A 13528-nucleotide genomic window follows, 5' to 3' on the forward strand; every position below is an offset into this window, starting at 1 on the left:
GCCGCGGCCTCCCACGTAGCGTTTTGAACCCGCTTGGCGCTAAAGCAAGAACGAGCGTGGGGAGCGGGCAGGGCGAGCAGAGGCTCTAAATCTTCCTTCAATCTGTGAGTAGATGAAGTCTGAGAAACAAATTCAAAGCAGGCGCGCCTGCAGAGCCTTCCTGCAGAAATATTCCCCGGCATTCAAGCGCATCCAGGGGCGGCTCGAGCTGCCTTGTTTGGCTAAGGTCAGACGAGACTCGAGTTCTCCAATAAAAATAAATCTCAAATTAATTATGGCCTGGAGCGAGGGGCCAGACACTTGAAGCTGCAGTTGTGCAGTCTGGAGTTTTGGCGCTCGCTCGCCGGTCCCTCCCCCGCGCCCCCGCCTCCCCGCCCTCCCCGCCCTTGCCAGCTCGAATACCAGCCGAGGCCGCGCTGGACCCGAGGGGCGGGGGAGGACGGAGGACGGAGGGACGGAGGGGGGAGGATCCGCCGGAGACATTCTGCCAGGCCTGGCATCTTTCGGGGTTTCAAGTGACGGGGCAGTCCCCGGATCCGGAGGCACCCCGGGGACCCGGCACCGATTGTCGCGTCCTCCCGCCTCCAACCTGGGCTGGGACCGAAGAAGCCCAGGAAGTCGCGTCTGGAAAGTCTTGACCGGGTCAAAAGGGCTGACATTGAGCGAGCCAAGACACGTTTCACCCAGCCGCTTCCCTCCCGGAGGGAAGCAGGACTTCCGCATCTTTGAAAATACTGTCAAGTGCGGACGGTGAGAGGCAAGTCCTCCGACCAGAGTTCCAGCGAAAATGTTCAAAATCCAAATGTTTTCCTAAATATTCACCCTCCATGTGCATGCTTTCTGTACGTGACCCCTAGGCTTAGAACGGTGCCATGAGTTGTTTTGTGGGTCCCCCAGTTGGTAGCTTTTGTTTTCCATGCTGGGCCGCTTCCTTGGCTGCCAGCGCTCCCCGACTTGAAAGCTGGTGGGCGCTGAGGGTAGCCGGCACTGGCTCCTAGGCACCAGCCCTGCCCAGTCTGGAAAAGGCAGGCAGGGCAGTCTCTGGTGAGCCAGGAAAGAGGGTGTGTGCAAGTGTGTGGGCTGGGGTAACCAGCTCCTCACTAAGCTTGGAGAAGGGAGAGGGAGAGAGGGGAAAAAGAAAGGGGAGGGCGAGTGAGGAGATGGGGAGGGGTTCCCCAACTCAAAGACACTTTTCATTTGTAGCGGGCCTTACCACAGGCTCTCTATCAATTTGTCTCAATGCAAACATTCAAAATATTCTCTTTGGCTGCTCGTGAAAACAATGCGAGCTGCCAGGATCAAACCATCTTTCCAGATGTCTGGTGTTAACCACATGAAACAGGGCAGACTTGTTTACTGTTGTGTTTGGTTAGGGCTTTTTCCCCCTTTGGGATTTAAAATAGAAGCAGCAGCAGGAGTTGAGCCTCAAACCCAGAGTTATATAAGTGGGGCAAACTTGCCTACCAGCATGTCAATATGGGGTAGAGGGAGCCTCAAATCCCTCAGAGAGCTGTTGTTCCCAGCTGGGGGGCTTCTTTTTGCTGGTTGGAGGACATCGTGAATGGACAGGAGCGCCTCATGGAGGAGCTGGTAAATAGCAAAAGGCATGGCATCAGTGCCAGTCCATGAGTCACAAAGGGGTGACAGTTATGCCAATGTCAGCCTCTCCCCCCTCCATCTTCCAAATTATGAAATTGCCATAGCTTTGGTTCTTCCGGGAGAAACAAAGTGCTATTGAGTTCCACAGCTAAAACAGGAGGGCAGGGGCACCTGGATGGCTCAGTGGGTTAAGCCTCTGCCTTTAGCTCAGGTCATAATCTCAGAGTCCTGGGATCAAGTCCCTCCTTGGGCTCTCTGCTCAGCAGGAAGCCTGCTTCCTCCTCCCCCTCTGTCTGCCTCTCTGCCTATTTGTGATCTCTCTCTCTCTGTGTGTCAAATAAATAAAATCTTTAAAAACGATAAAATAAAACAGGAGGGCAAGTCCTCATTTTAATGTAGTTTCATATTGACCAACTTCCTGATGTGAAAAGGCAGTTCCTGCTAAAAGGAGTTGGGGGTACTAGGGGGGTGTGGGGGTGACTGTCCTGATCAGTGCAGTGTAGATAAGAATATATGCTCTTGGCCACCCTTCATAGGAGGTGGGAAGAGAAACCTAGCCAACATTTTTGCCATGGAGGTGACTTCTCCAGCACTAGGAGGAGTCTGGAAGGAAGGGGGAGCGGCTGGCTGGTGTGGGGTGGCCATTAACAACCTCAGTGTTTGCCCAGGACCAGGAAGGGGGCCTCTGGGTGGTAGAGTTGGAATCTCTTCTGCCTGAGAAAGGGGCAACGAAGCTGGGGGTGCCGGGTTTCTGGCCAGGTCTGGGTGGAAAGCGGTCTCCCTGCACCCTCCTGAAAGCCCTGTTGTCGTTTGAAGGTCGACAGAGTCTGGGCTGAAAAGGAAACAATTTGGGGTTTGAAAGGATGTAATTCATTCTTCCTTTCCCTTTAACCTCTTTCCTTTCTGGAAAGCATGTGGAAAACTGAAGGGAAGAGTGAGAGCGCAGGCTGCCGGCTGAGGAGACGAAAGGGTTAAGTCTGATTTCTTTTAATTGAACTCCAGAACTGGTGGCCCCAGGCAAAGGGGGGGAACTGACCCCGCTAGCGGTAACCAGATGTGGCAGTCTCTGGGGAGCCCCGGAGCAGACCCCTGGATTGAGAAGCAGACAGGAGGTGGGGGGGGTGTCGGTCCGGCCCCCAACCCACCCCCCCACCCCTCCCCCACCCCACTCCCCCATAAGCACACCGAGTCTCAATTGCTGGCAGGCTGCACCCGCCACTCCAGGTCTGGTCACGTTCAGACCCGCGTCTGTATTCGAACCCAAAATTGGAGCTGAATTGATGAGACTAATTTCGAGAGGGGGTGGGGGGAGGGAGGGAGGAAGGCAAGCTAGCTTTCTGGCTCACTTGGTCCAGAAGAAATAAAGAATTAATAAGTCACCTTTTTCGCCGCTGTGGACACCCTTTTGAATTTTTTTTCTTTCCAATTGACTCGGATCTCCTCTGGATTTTTTTTTTTTCCTCCTTCCCCGGGTGGACTCTTAAATAAAAGTGAAAAAGTCCAAAGCGTGGTCTGGAGAGCGTGGACAAGGTAACCTGTTTTGGAGGTTGGGGAGAAGGGAGTCAAGCCGAGAGCGCTCGGAGGCTGGGGAGGGGGGTCCCCTTGCTGCGTCTGGACTCCTGAGGCTGCCCCAGCTGGAGCGTTCGGCGGCAATGCAGGGGGGCCGGGGAGGTCTCCGGGTGGCGGGGACCAACAAGGCGGGCCAAGGGCCGGCTGGCCTCCCGGCTGGGTGCGCATGATGGTCCTGAGCACTGACTCCAGGGGCTCACCCGAGGGGGAAGTCTGAGTCTGTGCGGCGATCTTGCTTGCTGCGCTCTGGAAACCTGCTGACCAGCGTAGAAGGAATGTCCGCGGTAGTGTAGGTTTCTCCGGGGCTCGGAGTAGCTGCATAGGCGGCTCTGGCCGAGCGCCGGGACTTGGGCCATCGGGTCCAGGTAAAGTGCGAGGGGTTTGACCCTAGAAGGCGCAGATAGGTGGCCTTGGGTGCCGCCGCTCCCGCCTTCGGCGGGCGCCGGGAACTCTCCGGGAGCGAAAGGCCGAGGCGCGCTGCCCCGAGGGCGCCCTTCTGCTAACAATGCGCTGGGAGCCTAGTCCGCGCCCCCGACGGTCCTTCCGAAACCGCCCGGAGTCCGCGTCGACCGGTGAACCGCTCTGAGTCTGCCGCGACTCGGCGGCCGAGGGCCCGAGTGGAAAAATTCCCATTGGATGCACTTTTTTAAATGGTTGGTTTGCTTCGGTCTGCGTCCGGATCTCCCCGGGCAGTAAGCTCCAGGTTATCCCCAGCCCGAGTAAACTCCCCCCCCAACCCCCAATAAGTTTGACTCCGGCTGGAAAAAGCATTAATGAACGTATCTGTGGGAAGAAACGGAAAGTGAATGAGTCAGGAGGGCCACCTTCGGCCAACGGCCCGGGAAAAGGAAGGAGGCCAAAGACGTTTGGTTTTGGACTTTGGGGGAAGGTGTTGGGGGTGGGGGTGCAGACTGCGGGAATCAGGGCGCGGGCGCCGGGCGTGGACCCCGGCATTGTTCCCGGCTCGCTCTTATCTCCCAGGAGCAAGTATCCTGTGTGCGCTGCGCATGAATGTATCTGGGCATCTCCGGGTATATTTATATAGTGTGTGTGATGCGAAAAGCAGGACCAGCAGAGGGGAGGAAGAGGGGGTGTGGGGGGAGGGAAGGCAAGGGAGAGCAGAGGGGAGAGGAGAAGAGAGCGCGAGACAGAGAGAGAGAGAGAGAGAGAGAGAGAGAGAGATAGGACTTCCTCCTCGATTCGCAAAGTGAAGTCACTTCCCAAAATTAGCTGAAAAAAAGTTTCATCCGGTTAACTGTCTCTTTTTCGCTCCGCTACAACAACAAACGTGCACAGGGGAGCGAGGGCAGGGCGCTCGTGGGGGGCACGCAGGGAGGGCCCAGGGCGCCAGGGAGGCCGCGCCGGGCTAATCCGAAGGGGCTGCGAGGTCAGGCTGCAACCGGGTCAATGTGTGGAATATTGGGGGGCTCGGCTGCAGACTTGGCCAAATGGACGGGACTATTAAGGTAAGCGATGGGGCAGTGGGCGCGAGAGCGGCGGGTCCGGCCGGGGCGGCTAGGCAGAGGGCAGGCTTGGCGCGGGGCGCCGGGGTCCCGGAAGACGTGGCTACTCTCCCTTCCTTCCGTGCCCCGGCTTCGCGCCTTCTCCTCCCGCGCTCGGGTGGCAAGTTTCACTCGCGGGGGCGACCCTCCGGGCTCACCACAGACAGCGATCTCCCCCAGCACCCCTTGTCCCAGAGTCGCGTCCGGCTGCCCCCTACGCGCTGCGGGCCAGGCTGCGGGCGGGGTGGGTCCGCATGAAACCTAAGGACCTCGGGCGCGGATCCAAGCCTGGGGCTGGAGACCTTCGGGTCCACCACTCCCACCGGGCAAGCTGGGCGCCTTAGCCCCGGCGCTGGGCACTCGCCTGGCCGGCCGGCTTCCTCTTCCCCGAGGCCGAAGGCGACGGGGGCGGGAGCTGCAGCCGCCACCAGCTGGGGTCCCCCCGCCTGGAGGGCTTTGGGGCGGGCAAGTGGATGGGTTGCAAGCGGATCGGGGTGCAAGTGAGTGTGCCTGGGGGTCTGTGCGAGCGGACTTCTCCAGATGGAAGTCCCTGTTTACATGTCAGCGCGAGCTGGTTTCCCTTCCTCTTGGTGCTTGTGTTGCGGAGCTTTCTGGCCCTCGAGGGCTGCCGGCTCCCCGAGACTGCCGGGCCGGCCTCTGCGCTCCGCCGGCAGGGGATCCCTCTGCAGCCTGGGTCGGCGCCGCTGCCCCGCGCCTTGCACGCGGCTCTGGCTCTCCACTCCCAGCCGTGCGCTGGCTCCAGGGCAAGGGCTCCACCGTCTTCCCAAAGAGGGTCCCGCGCCCTGCAGAGCCGCTTCTCCTGCGGTGGCCGGCTCTGAGCCGACAGCCCCTGCGACCGCGCTGGCAAATCCACCCCCCTCCCCACCCTCACCCCACACCTGGAGCCTGCCTCTAAGTTGCAAAATGCAGCCCAGAGGGATGGATGAGGGTCTGGGGTTTGTGTCAGACTTGAGGAGTGTTGATTGCCTGCCCCTCCTGGAAGCGGGAAGTGGTCCCGGGAGCTGAGAGGAGGGACACCCCCTAAAGTGACTGACCTTAGAGGACCCAGAGGAATGAATGGGACCAGGAGTCGGCTTCCAGGCTGTCCCGCAACCCCAAGCAGGAGTCAGTCTGGAAAAACTATTAGGCTGGTGAGGTGGGGACTGGCAGAGCCGGCCATTCCCCAGAACCCAAAGGAATCAACTCCTTGCTCAGGACTGAGTTTAGAGGAGAGGGAAGATGAAGATGTTGTGCTTGGAGAATTTAAGAGATTTTTATCATTTGGGTGGAGTAGTGGTTTTTATTTTCTAAGTTTGTTTTTTTTTTTTTTTTTCTGAAAGTTTGAAACACGCTGACTTAGGTAAAAGGCACCAAGAGAAGGAACTTGAAAATCTGGAGATGAGATAACTGATTGTACCGAGTTCAGGGGGAAGCCTGCGTGAGTCTGGGTTCATCCAGTTTAAAGTGTGCGGGGGTGAGGAGTGTTCCTACGGCGAGTGTGGAGGTGGCCACTGGTCACTTACACCTGTTTGTCTTCATGTTGGTGTGCGCCTGCAAATGTCTGGGTGTCTCTGGTTTGGTAAAAGGATGCCCCACTCTAGAAGACTCTCTCACATTAGGACACTTACCACTTACCCAGAAGCTCTGCCTCTGATCTGGAAGGGTGGCAGGATGGCTCCAGGGTCTTGATGTGGACACCCTAAGGAGAAGTGAAGCAATATCTCCATGATGCTTAGACCTCTAGGGCCCTGAGCAAATGGAGGAAGCTGTGGTCTGTGTACCCAGGATGTGCTAACCTCTTTAGAGACACACACAAGGATTGGCATGGCAGGCAGGGAAACCAGGCTGAGATGAGGGCCCTGGTCCTTCATGCTAAGGATGGAGGGGAAGGTCTTCTTTCTCCTGTGGGCGGTGGGAGCCTGTGAGTCCCTCCAGCCCCTCCGGCCCCTCCTCGGGAGCACCCTTGTCCCTCCTCGGGAGCACCCTTGTCCCTCCTCCAGGTGACCTGGTTCTGCAGACACACCCACAGAGCAGTGGCTTCTCAAGTCCTAGGGCGGGACTTCAGTCCCCAGAATGCTCAAGGATGGGGCTGTTAATGTATGCTTCGGTATTTAAATTGTGCGAAAGCCACGGTTTCCGGTTCCTATGTGACCTTTGGATCTTGAGGTTCCTAGACCCCATTCCTAGGAGGGTTCAAACACTGTGTTTGGAGGGGACAGTGGACAAGGGGAGGCTAGTGGATTTCTAGCCTCTCACATGAGAATGTATGATCCACTGAACCTGTTTGAACTTCAAAATCTTTGTATAAATGAAACAGGGGAAGTAAAGTCCCTATACAGTATATCTTTCCAATATTCGGTTCCTAAAATACCATGTTTATACGTTCTTATAAGGACATAGGCCTGCATGTCCATGAAATTCTGTCCTGTACAGATGGAGGTCTGTAGACAGAAATCTAGAATGTGTGTTCCCAGTTTGAGTGACCTTGACAAATCATCTTTGAGCAATTCTGGAATGTGATTCTTATGCACCTGCATATTTCTTCCTCAAATATAAGGCATGTCAATATTTCAAAATACCTATGAGTCTCCACACTAAGGAGATACTTAGGCCAGGGAAGTCTGATTGCTTTGAGGAAGGTTTTTATTTTGTGCATAATTTGCAGAACTCCATGTGATTTCAAAATCTTAATTTTGCCGCCCTTGTTGTAAGTCCTTCTGTGTCGTGCTCCTGCCTTCTTCCCAAGAATGTCTCCTGGGAAGGCTTTAAAGAGTCATGTTGGGAAGACCAAAATTTGCAGGAGCCATTCTGCTCTTCTTTGGCCACAGACAAGTTAACCTGCGATATTAAACAACACTTATCTCACCCCTGCCCCCACAGTGACATTATCAGTGTTGAAAATCACGTGATACTGGTTGCTGCTCAGAAGATGACCCGGTTTCAAAACCTGCATCTTTGTTCTAGGCAGTCTTCCACTGAATCTAGTTCCTCCATCTATGAAAGCTTGATTCAATGCACATGGTACCATTAAAGATGGAGAGACAATCAGAGAAGATGCAGACTTGATGAATGAAACAGGGAAATGTGGGGTGGACTTGAAGTCAGAAAATCTGAGTTCATTCTCAGCTGCTACTCAGCTGCTGTGTGCCCTACAGCAAGGCCCTTCAGGTCTTTGAATGTCAGTTTTCTCATCTGTAAAGTGGGGCCAAAGCACTCCCTTGCCAGAAACCACAGTGAGGATTAAATAAAGTCTGGTACCTTAGTGGAATGCCCGTTTGCTGAATTTCTCCTTGGGGTTAAGGACTTTCAGGGATCGATTGGTCAGAGCATCGGATCACAAGTCTGGGTGTCCCATAATACATATTTTATTAATTCAACCAATACTGATTATGTGTCTATTATGTTCCAAGTCTCTGCTTTCTGTGTTGAGAATAAAAGAGGTTATCAAAACCCTGCTAGAATGTACATCTCATAGTAGGGGCAGACATCTAAATAAATAATTTTGTGTCTAGGGTTGATCCACTTTCTAAAGAACAAAGAGGCAGGTTAGGGGGTAGAAGGTGATGTAGCCATATCAGTCAGGATACCAGGGGAGGATGCTTCAGATAAAGTCATAATGGAGCGGAGAAACTGTCAGTCTACATCGTTTGCCTTGGGAAATGGCAGCACCATACAATCCCTTAAGTGATGGGAGAACAAAATGGGAAACATAAGGGGAGGTCCCCACTGGCTTCTGTAAGCCGGCAGAGAGTGTGTGTGTGGCAGATGGGGGCCAGGAGGGTAGGTTAAGGCTGACAAGACAATGCTTTCCAGTCTGGAAACTTCGGGATGGTATCTGAGTAGAAAGCAACAGAGTGAGGAACCCTGGGAACAAAGACTCTACGTCTGTCCTCAAAAATAGGTGCTACCTTGACTTTGAAGAGTGAATTATACAACCCCCCTCCCCCTCACCACTACCTTTTAACCTTCCTGGAGTCATGAGAATGCCAGGCAGAACAGCACTATGTCAATTTCTCTGTCCCTGTGACCACATTGAATTGCTTCCTTCAGGTATTTAACAAATGATGAATCCTATTTCCTTGGTGAATAATTCCCACAAAAATCTTCCCTCGACTTCTCCTGCCATTCAAAGCAGATCTGTAGGTTTGCAACTTGAGAACTTTTGAGATTATTGAGCTCAATATGTTTGTTCTGTGGGTGGGGAAACTGAGGCCAAGAGTTGTTTAATGCACTACCTAAGATCACATAGCTAACCACTGACAGAGTCAAGAGGAGAATTCAGGGATCCTAACCCTCAGGCTAGTGTTCTTTCCACCACATTGCGAAGATTTCATTTGCTTTCATTATAATACCATGAGTTACAGAATCCTGGCGATCATGTGTGTGAGAGAGAGGCAGACAGAGACAGACAGAGAGAGAAGCCTTAAAAAGAAAAACCATGAGGAATTTGGCACTTTGAGCTAAAGATGTATCTGCTATTTAATGAAAAATTTATTACTGCCATCCTGAATTATATCCATACTTTAAAAAGAATTCCAAATTCTCAGATAGGATTTTTACATAGCTGTTTTCCAAAATAAATCCTTCTTTTCCTATAGACAAACAAAGTCTCAAAAGGCAACAAAAAAATAAAGGATTTTGCTTAAATAACCAATAGGTCCCTCTACCGACCAAGGGCAGGTGGGCCGAATTCCTATTTCAATTCCTTTAATAATTGAGTATTTGATGATTTAAGCAAAATATGTTCAGATGAATTACAATATAAATTATAGACCCATCTTTCAGACTGTGTAGTAAGTAGGTCTTAAATAACAACTGCATTAAATAAGAGTTCAGATTTCAATGTCTGCTCATATTTGGGGTTATCTGGTTAACGTGGCATTCGGTTTTAAAAAGTGATTGATTTAAACCTAGTCTGTTTTCTAGAAATGTAACATTGGTCTAATGCTAGTACTGAGTTGCCCCAGCAAAAAAATAAAAATAAAAGTAAAATTTGGGAAAATCTTCATGATGATAAATCACCAGACAGGATTTCTAATGCACTGAGGCCTTTATCTTACCTCAAACTTCAAAAACTATCCTCAAATTGTAAGTCAGGACTCAAGCCATCCTAGTCTGCTCTGAAAAAAGGTCTTATTCTATCTGAAGCTTGATATAGGGGTTTTCAGATTAAGGACAGACTCTCTAGAGTGAGAATTGAAAATCTACTATTTTCATTCATTTTAGACAATTAGCTACATTATTTGGGTCTAGAATAATATTTCTGTTTTGTTTTGTTTTATTTTGAATAACGTGACTTTCTTTTCTTGGCCTGTCGTTGGAACAGTCTTTCTATCTTTGGCTTGTTGTTTTGTGACAAACTGAGAAGGCTAAAGGACATTGGTCACTATGTACACACACACACACACACAATCTCACAAAATCATCAACCAGAATAACAGCTTTTTTAGTAACCTCAGATCTGTGCAGGTGTGTTTTCCTTGCAGAAGACTGTACTCTGCTTCATTTTCTGTTGTTTTAATGATTTACATCTACAGTGCTCATCCTATCCACGTATCAGTTCATCGATGGGATGGTACTACTAAGTGACGTCACTCTCACTCTCCTACTGACCTCTTACACCCAACGTCAGTGGCCTATAGCCTTGAGATGTTTCCCAGAGGAAATGGGTGGGGTTTTGTTACCCCCATATCGTCCCCTTTGGCGCCAGTATCATGGAAGTCTAACAGGATTAGGCTGTCTAGGGAATAATCCTTTTGGTGAGGGAAGCTGGCTGGCTATATTGGGATCTATAATCTTAGTCTCATTGGCATCATAAACTGATGCCAGCCATATTAACGCAAGACAGCAAACCATGCAAATCAGTAAGGTCTTTTGCCTGACTGTAATGTAGGGTAAGGGAATGGGGTCAAGGTAGATAGAATGCCAGTGGCAAAGAGGCTGCTTTCTGAAGACATCAGGATAAGCCGGGTGTGTGCACAGATGAATGCAACAAGTGTTATGCTGACCTCAAGGAAGGAAGGAGCAATTTCAACTGGAGAGACCCAGAAAGACCTAACCCCAATAGTTATCCATATGGTCCTTTCTATTTACAAAGCACTTTTGCGTAAACCTTCATCATTAATCCTCAAAACAGCTCAGTAGGAGATAATACCATCACGCCTCCATTTTGGATAGGAGAAGTTAAAGTTCAGGGAGGTTAGGTAAGTTATCTAAAATGACAGCTGATGGATGGCACAACTGGGTTTCGAGCCTTGGGTTTCTGATTCCAGAATATTTGCTTTTTCTATACACACAGCCTCTTGGTGTAGGTAGAACTGGACCTTGGTTATGAAGGATGGGCAGGACCTGCCCAAGAAGATACAGTTCAGGGGCTTTCTCAGAAATCAGAATACTTTGGTGAGGGCGGGGGGAAGGGGGTACATATGAAGGAAAAGGAGGAGGGGAAAGATTGGCTGGAATTGTATTCCGGACACCTTCAATACCGTAACAAGAATTGAGGTCTAGAAAGGAGGAATCAAAAAGTCGTGAAGAGAGGTATGACCAACACAGATGTACAAATCTCTTAGACATGAAACCCTTCCTGTCCACATCCAGTTCCTTAGGAAATGGAGAGGGAGTGGCTCCATCACTTGCCCACAGGTGGACAAGAGGCCCCAGGAAGTGAATAATTGACAGGATTTGAGAGCCAGTGATATGCTCAGGGAACCAGACCATGCTCTCAACTGTCTTTATTTTTTATTTATTTATTTATTTTTTAAAACATTTTATTTATTTGACAGACAGAGTTCACAAGTAGGCAGAGAGGCAGGCAGAGAGAGGAGGAAGCAGGCTCCCTGCCGAGCAGAGAGCCTGATATGGGGCTCAATCCCAGGACCCCAGGATCATGACCCGAGCCGAAGGCAGAGGCTTTAACCCACTGAGCCACCCAGGCACCCCTCAACTGTCTTTAAAGATGCCTGTTTATTAAGTAAGGAGTCAGGAGAAGGAGGAGAAACTCTACTTCACCAGAGCTCATAAAAATGTGATTTTTTTCCTTTAACTCATTTAACTGTGTCCTCTGTCTCAGTGTTCTAGAGATTACACCACAACCCTCTTTTTTTTTTTTTTTTTTTGAAGATTTTATTTATTTATTTGACACAGAGAGAGAGAGAGAGATCACAAGTAGGCAGAGAGGCAGGGGTGGGGTGAAGCAGGCTTCCTGCTGAGCGGACAGCCCAGTTCGGGCCTTGATCCCAGGACCCTGAGATCATGACCTGAGCTGAAGGCAGAGGCTTAACCCACTGAGCCATCCAGGTGCACCACAAGCCCTCTTTTCAATTAGGCGGCTATCCTGGGGTTACAACTTCAATTCCCTTTGACAATGAGTCAGCAAATAGTAATTGAGAAGAGACAAAAGGAAATGTTGTTTCCCTGAGACTCCAATCTAACTTCGATAGAAAGTCAAACAGGTCTGACAGACTTTCATCTTTTGGTTGTGCCCATCACCTCATGGTGAAATTTCACCAAGCACACCAGAACTCAGTTATCACCACCATTCCAAACAGGATCAGAGATTAAGTGTTCAGATTCATTTCCAGATCATTCAGTCCCACTTCAGGGCAGCTTCTGAGTTGCTTATACCTACAAAAATGAACCAAAATGCCAGCATATTTAACATTAGTTCCCCTCTTTGGGAAACAGGGTACCTACTACTTAGTTCATGATCAAAATCCCAGAGTATGTACATTTTTCAAGTTACCTCCTAGGGAAGGTAGATTTGAAAACTGAAATGTTTTTGCATTTACCTCGAGCAGGGCCCATTTACTCAGACAGTGCTATGTGTCCAAGGTAATGAAAGACCCATGTCTCATCGCAGTGCACACATGCAGGAGGCCAGAATTACGCATGCCATGGAACTCTAACCCGTGTGGGTTTCACATGTCTCCTGGAATCTAACATTCCAGTAGCAGAGTTGTTGGGTCTAGATATATGGGGATTCATTGGTTTTAGGTGTGAAGGAGTCCAAGCACGAAAAATTTTGCACTATAGTTCATATAGCAGAAATGTGGTAACAGTTATTATTATAAAATCACTCCGTTTTCAAATTGTCTTTAAGTTAATGCTGTTACCATCTGTGTAAATGCGTAGAGTTTAATCTAAATTTTTATGCCTGAAGAGTCATTTTGCTAAAGTCATTACTTAATTCATACTCATTCATTTATTCATTCAACCCTAAACTGAATGACACAACCAGGCACAGTTCTCAACAGAACTCCACATAAGTGAAGAAGAACAAGTTGCCTATAATATTTATTCTGAACCTGTAGAGAATAGGGCTTTCTCTGCTTTTGGATTTTAAGGTCTGACTATTGGAGATTCCAAAAGCAGCAATACTCATTGGGCAAATCTTTATCTGTGGCTTTTTACCATAAAAAGTATAGGAACATTTTCCCAAGGATAACATCTGGCTTATAATTTCCATCGCCCCTTCACTTTTGGTGATACTAGTCTGTTGTATGGACATTTTTGGAAAACCAGGGCTTCAGCCAAGGGAAGGACTTCTTATTCTCCCTTTCTTAGCTGTAGGTTCCTCTGCATATATTTTAACACAGAGGAAAAACATCATAGATCAAGTGCAAAGATAAATCAGAACCTGAGGAAGAATATTTCTAGGGAATAAAACAAAAAACAAAAGTCCCAGGATATCAGATTTCTTACAATAAGAAAAAGGTAGACCAATTAGCAGAAAGGTTGGCAAAAATGCTATGACAGACACTGCTAGAAAAAGAAATACAAATGGCCAATAGACCTGTGAAAAGAATTGCAAGCATGTGCCTCATGATAGTCCAATGAAAATCATGAAATCCCAACATCTA

At 49.6% G+C, this 13528-nt stretch overlaps 1 protein-coding gene across 3 annotated transcripts in view; it reads left to right on the forward strand.

Annotated features, from left to right (window-relative positions):
- FLI1 (Fli-1 proto-oncogene, ETS transcription factor) overlaps positions 1 to 13528 on the forward strand; it is a 122508-nt gene that overhangs the window by 4547 nt on the left and 104433 nt on the right. For 2 of the 3 annotated variants that reach the window (XM_032359187.1, XM_032359183.1), the window contains exon 1: positions 4342 to 4634. The exons of the other annotated variant lie outside the window; for it this stretch is intronic. Coding sequence is in view for 1 of the 2 variants with exons in the window: in XM_032359183.1 (XP_032215074.1) it covers positions 4617 to 4634 (18 nt within the window). In the remaining variant the exon portion in view is untranslated. Of the gene's footprint in view, positions 1 to 4341; positions 4635 to 13528 lie in introns of those variants that run through there. 3 annotated transcript variants of the gene reach the window in all.

Source organism: Mustela erminea, chromosome 9, assembly GCF_009829155.1.
Source record: "Mustela erminea isolate mMusErm1 chromosome 9, mMusErm1.Pri, whole genome shotgun sequence".
Lineage (NCBI taxonomy): Eukaryota > Metazoa > Chordata > Mammalia > Carnivora > Mustelidae > Mustela > Mustela erminea.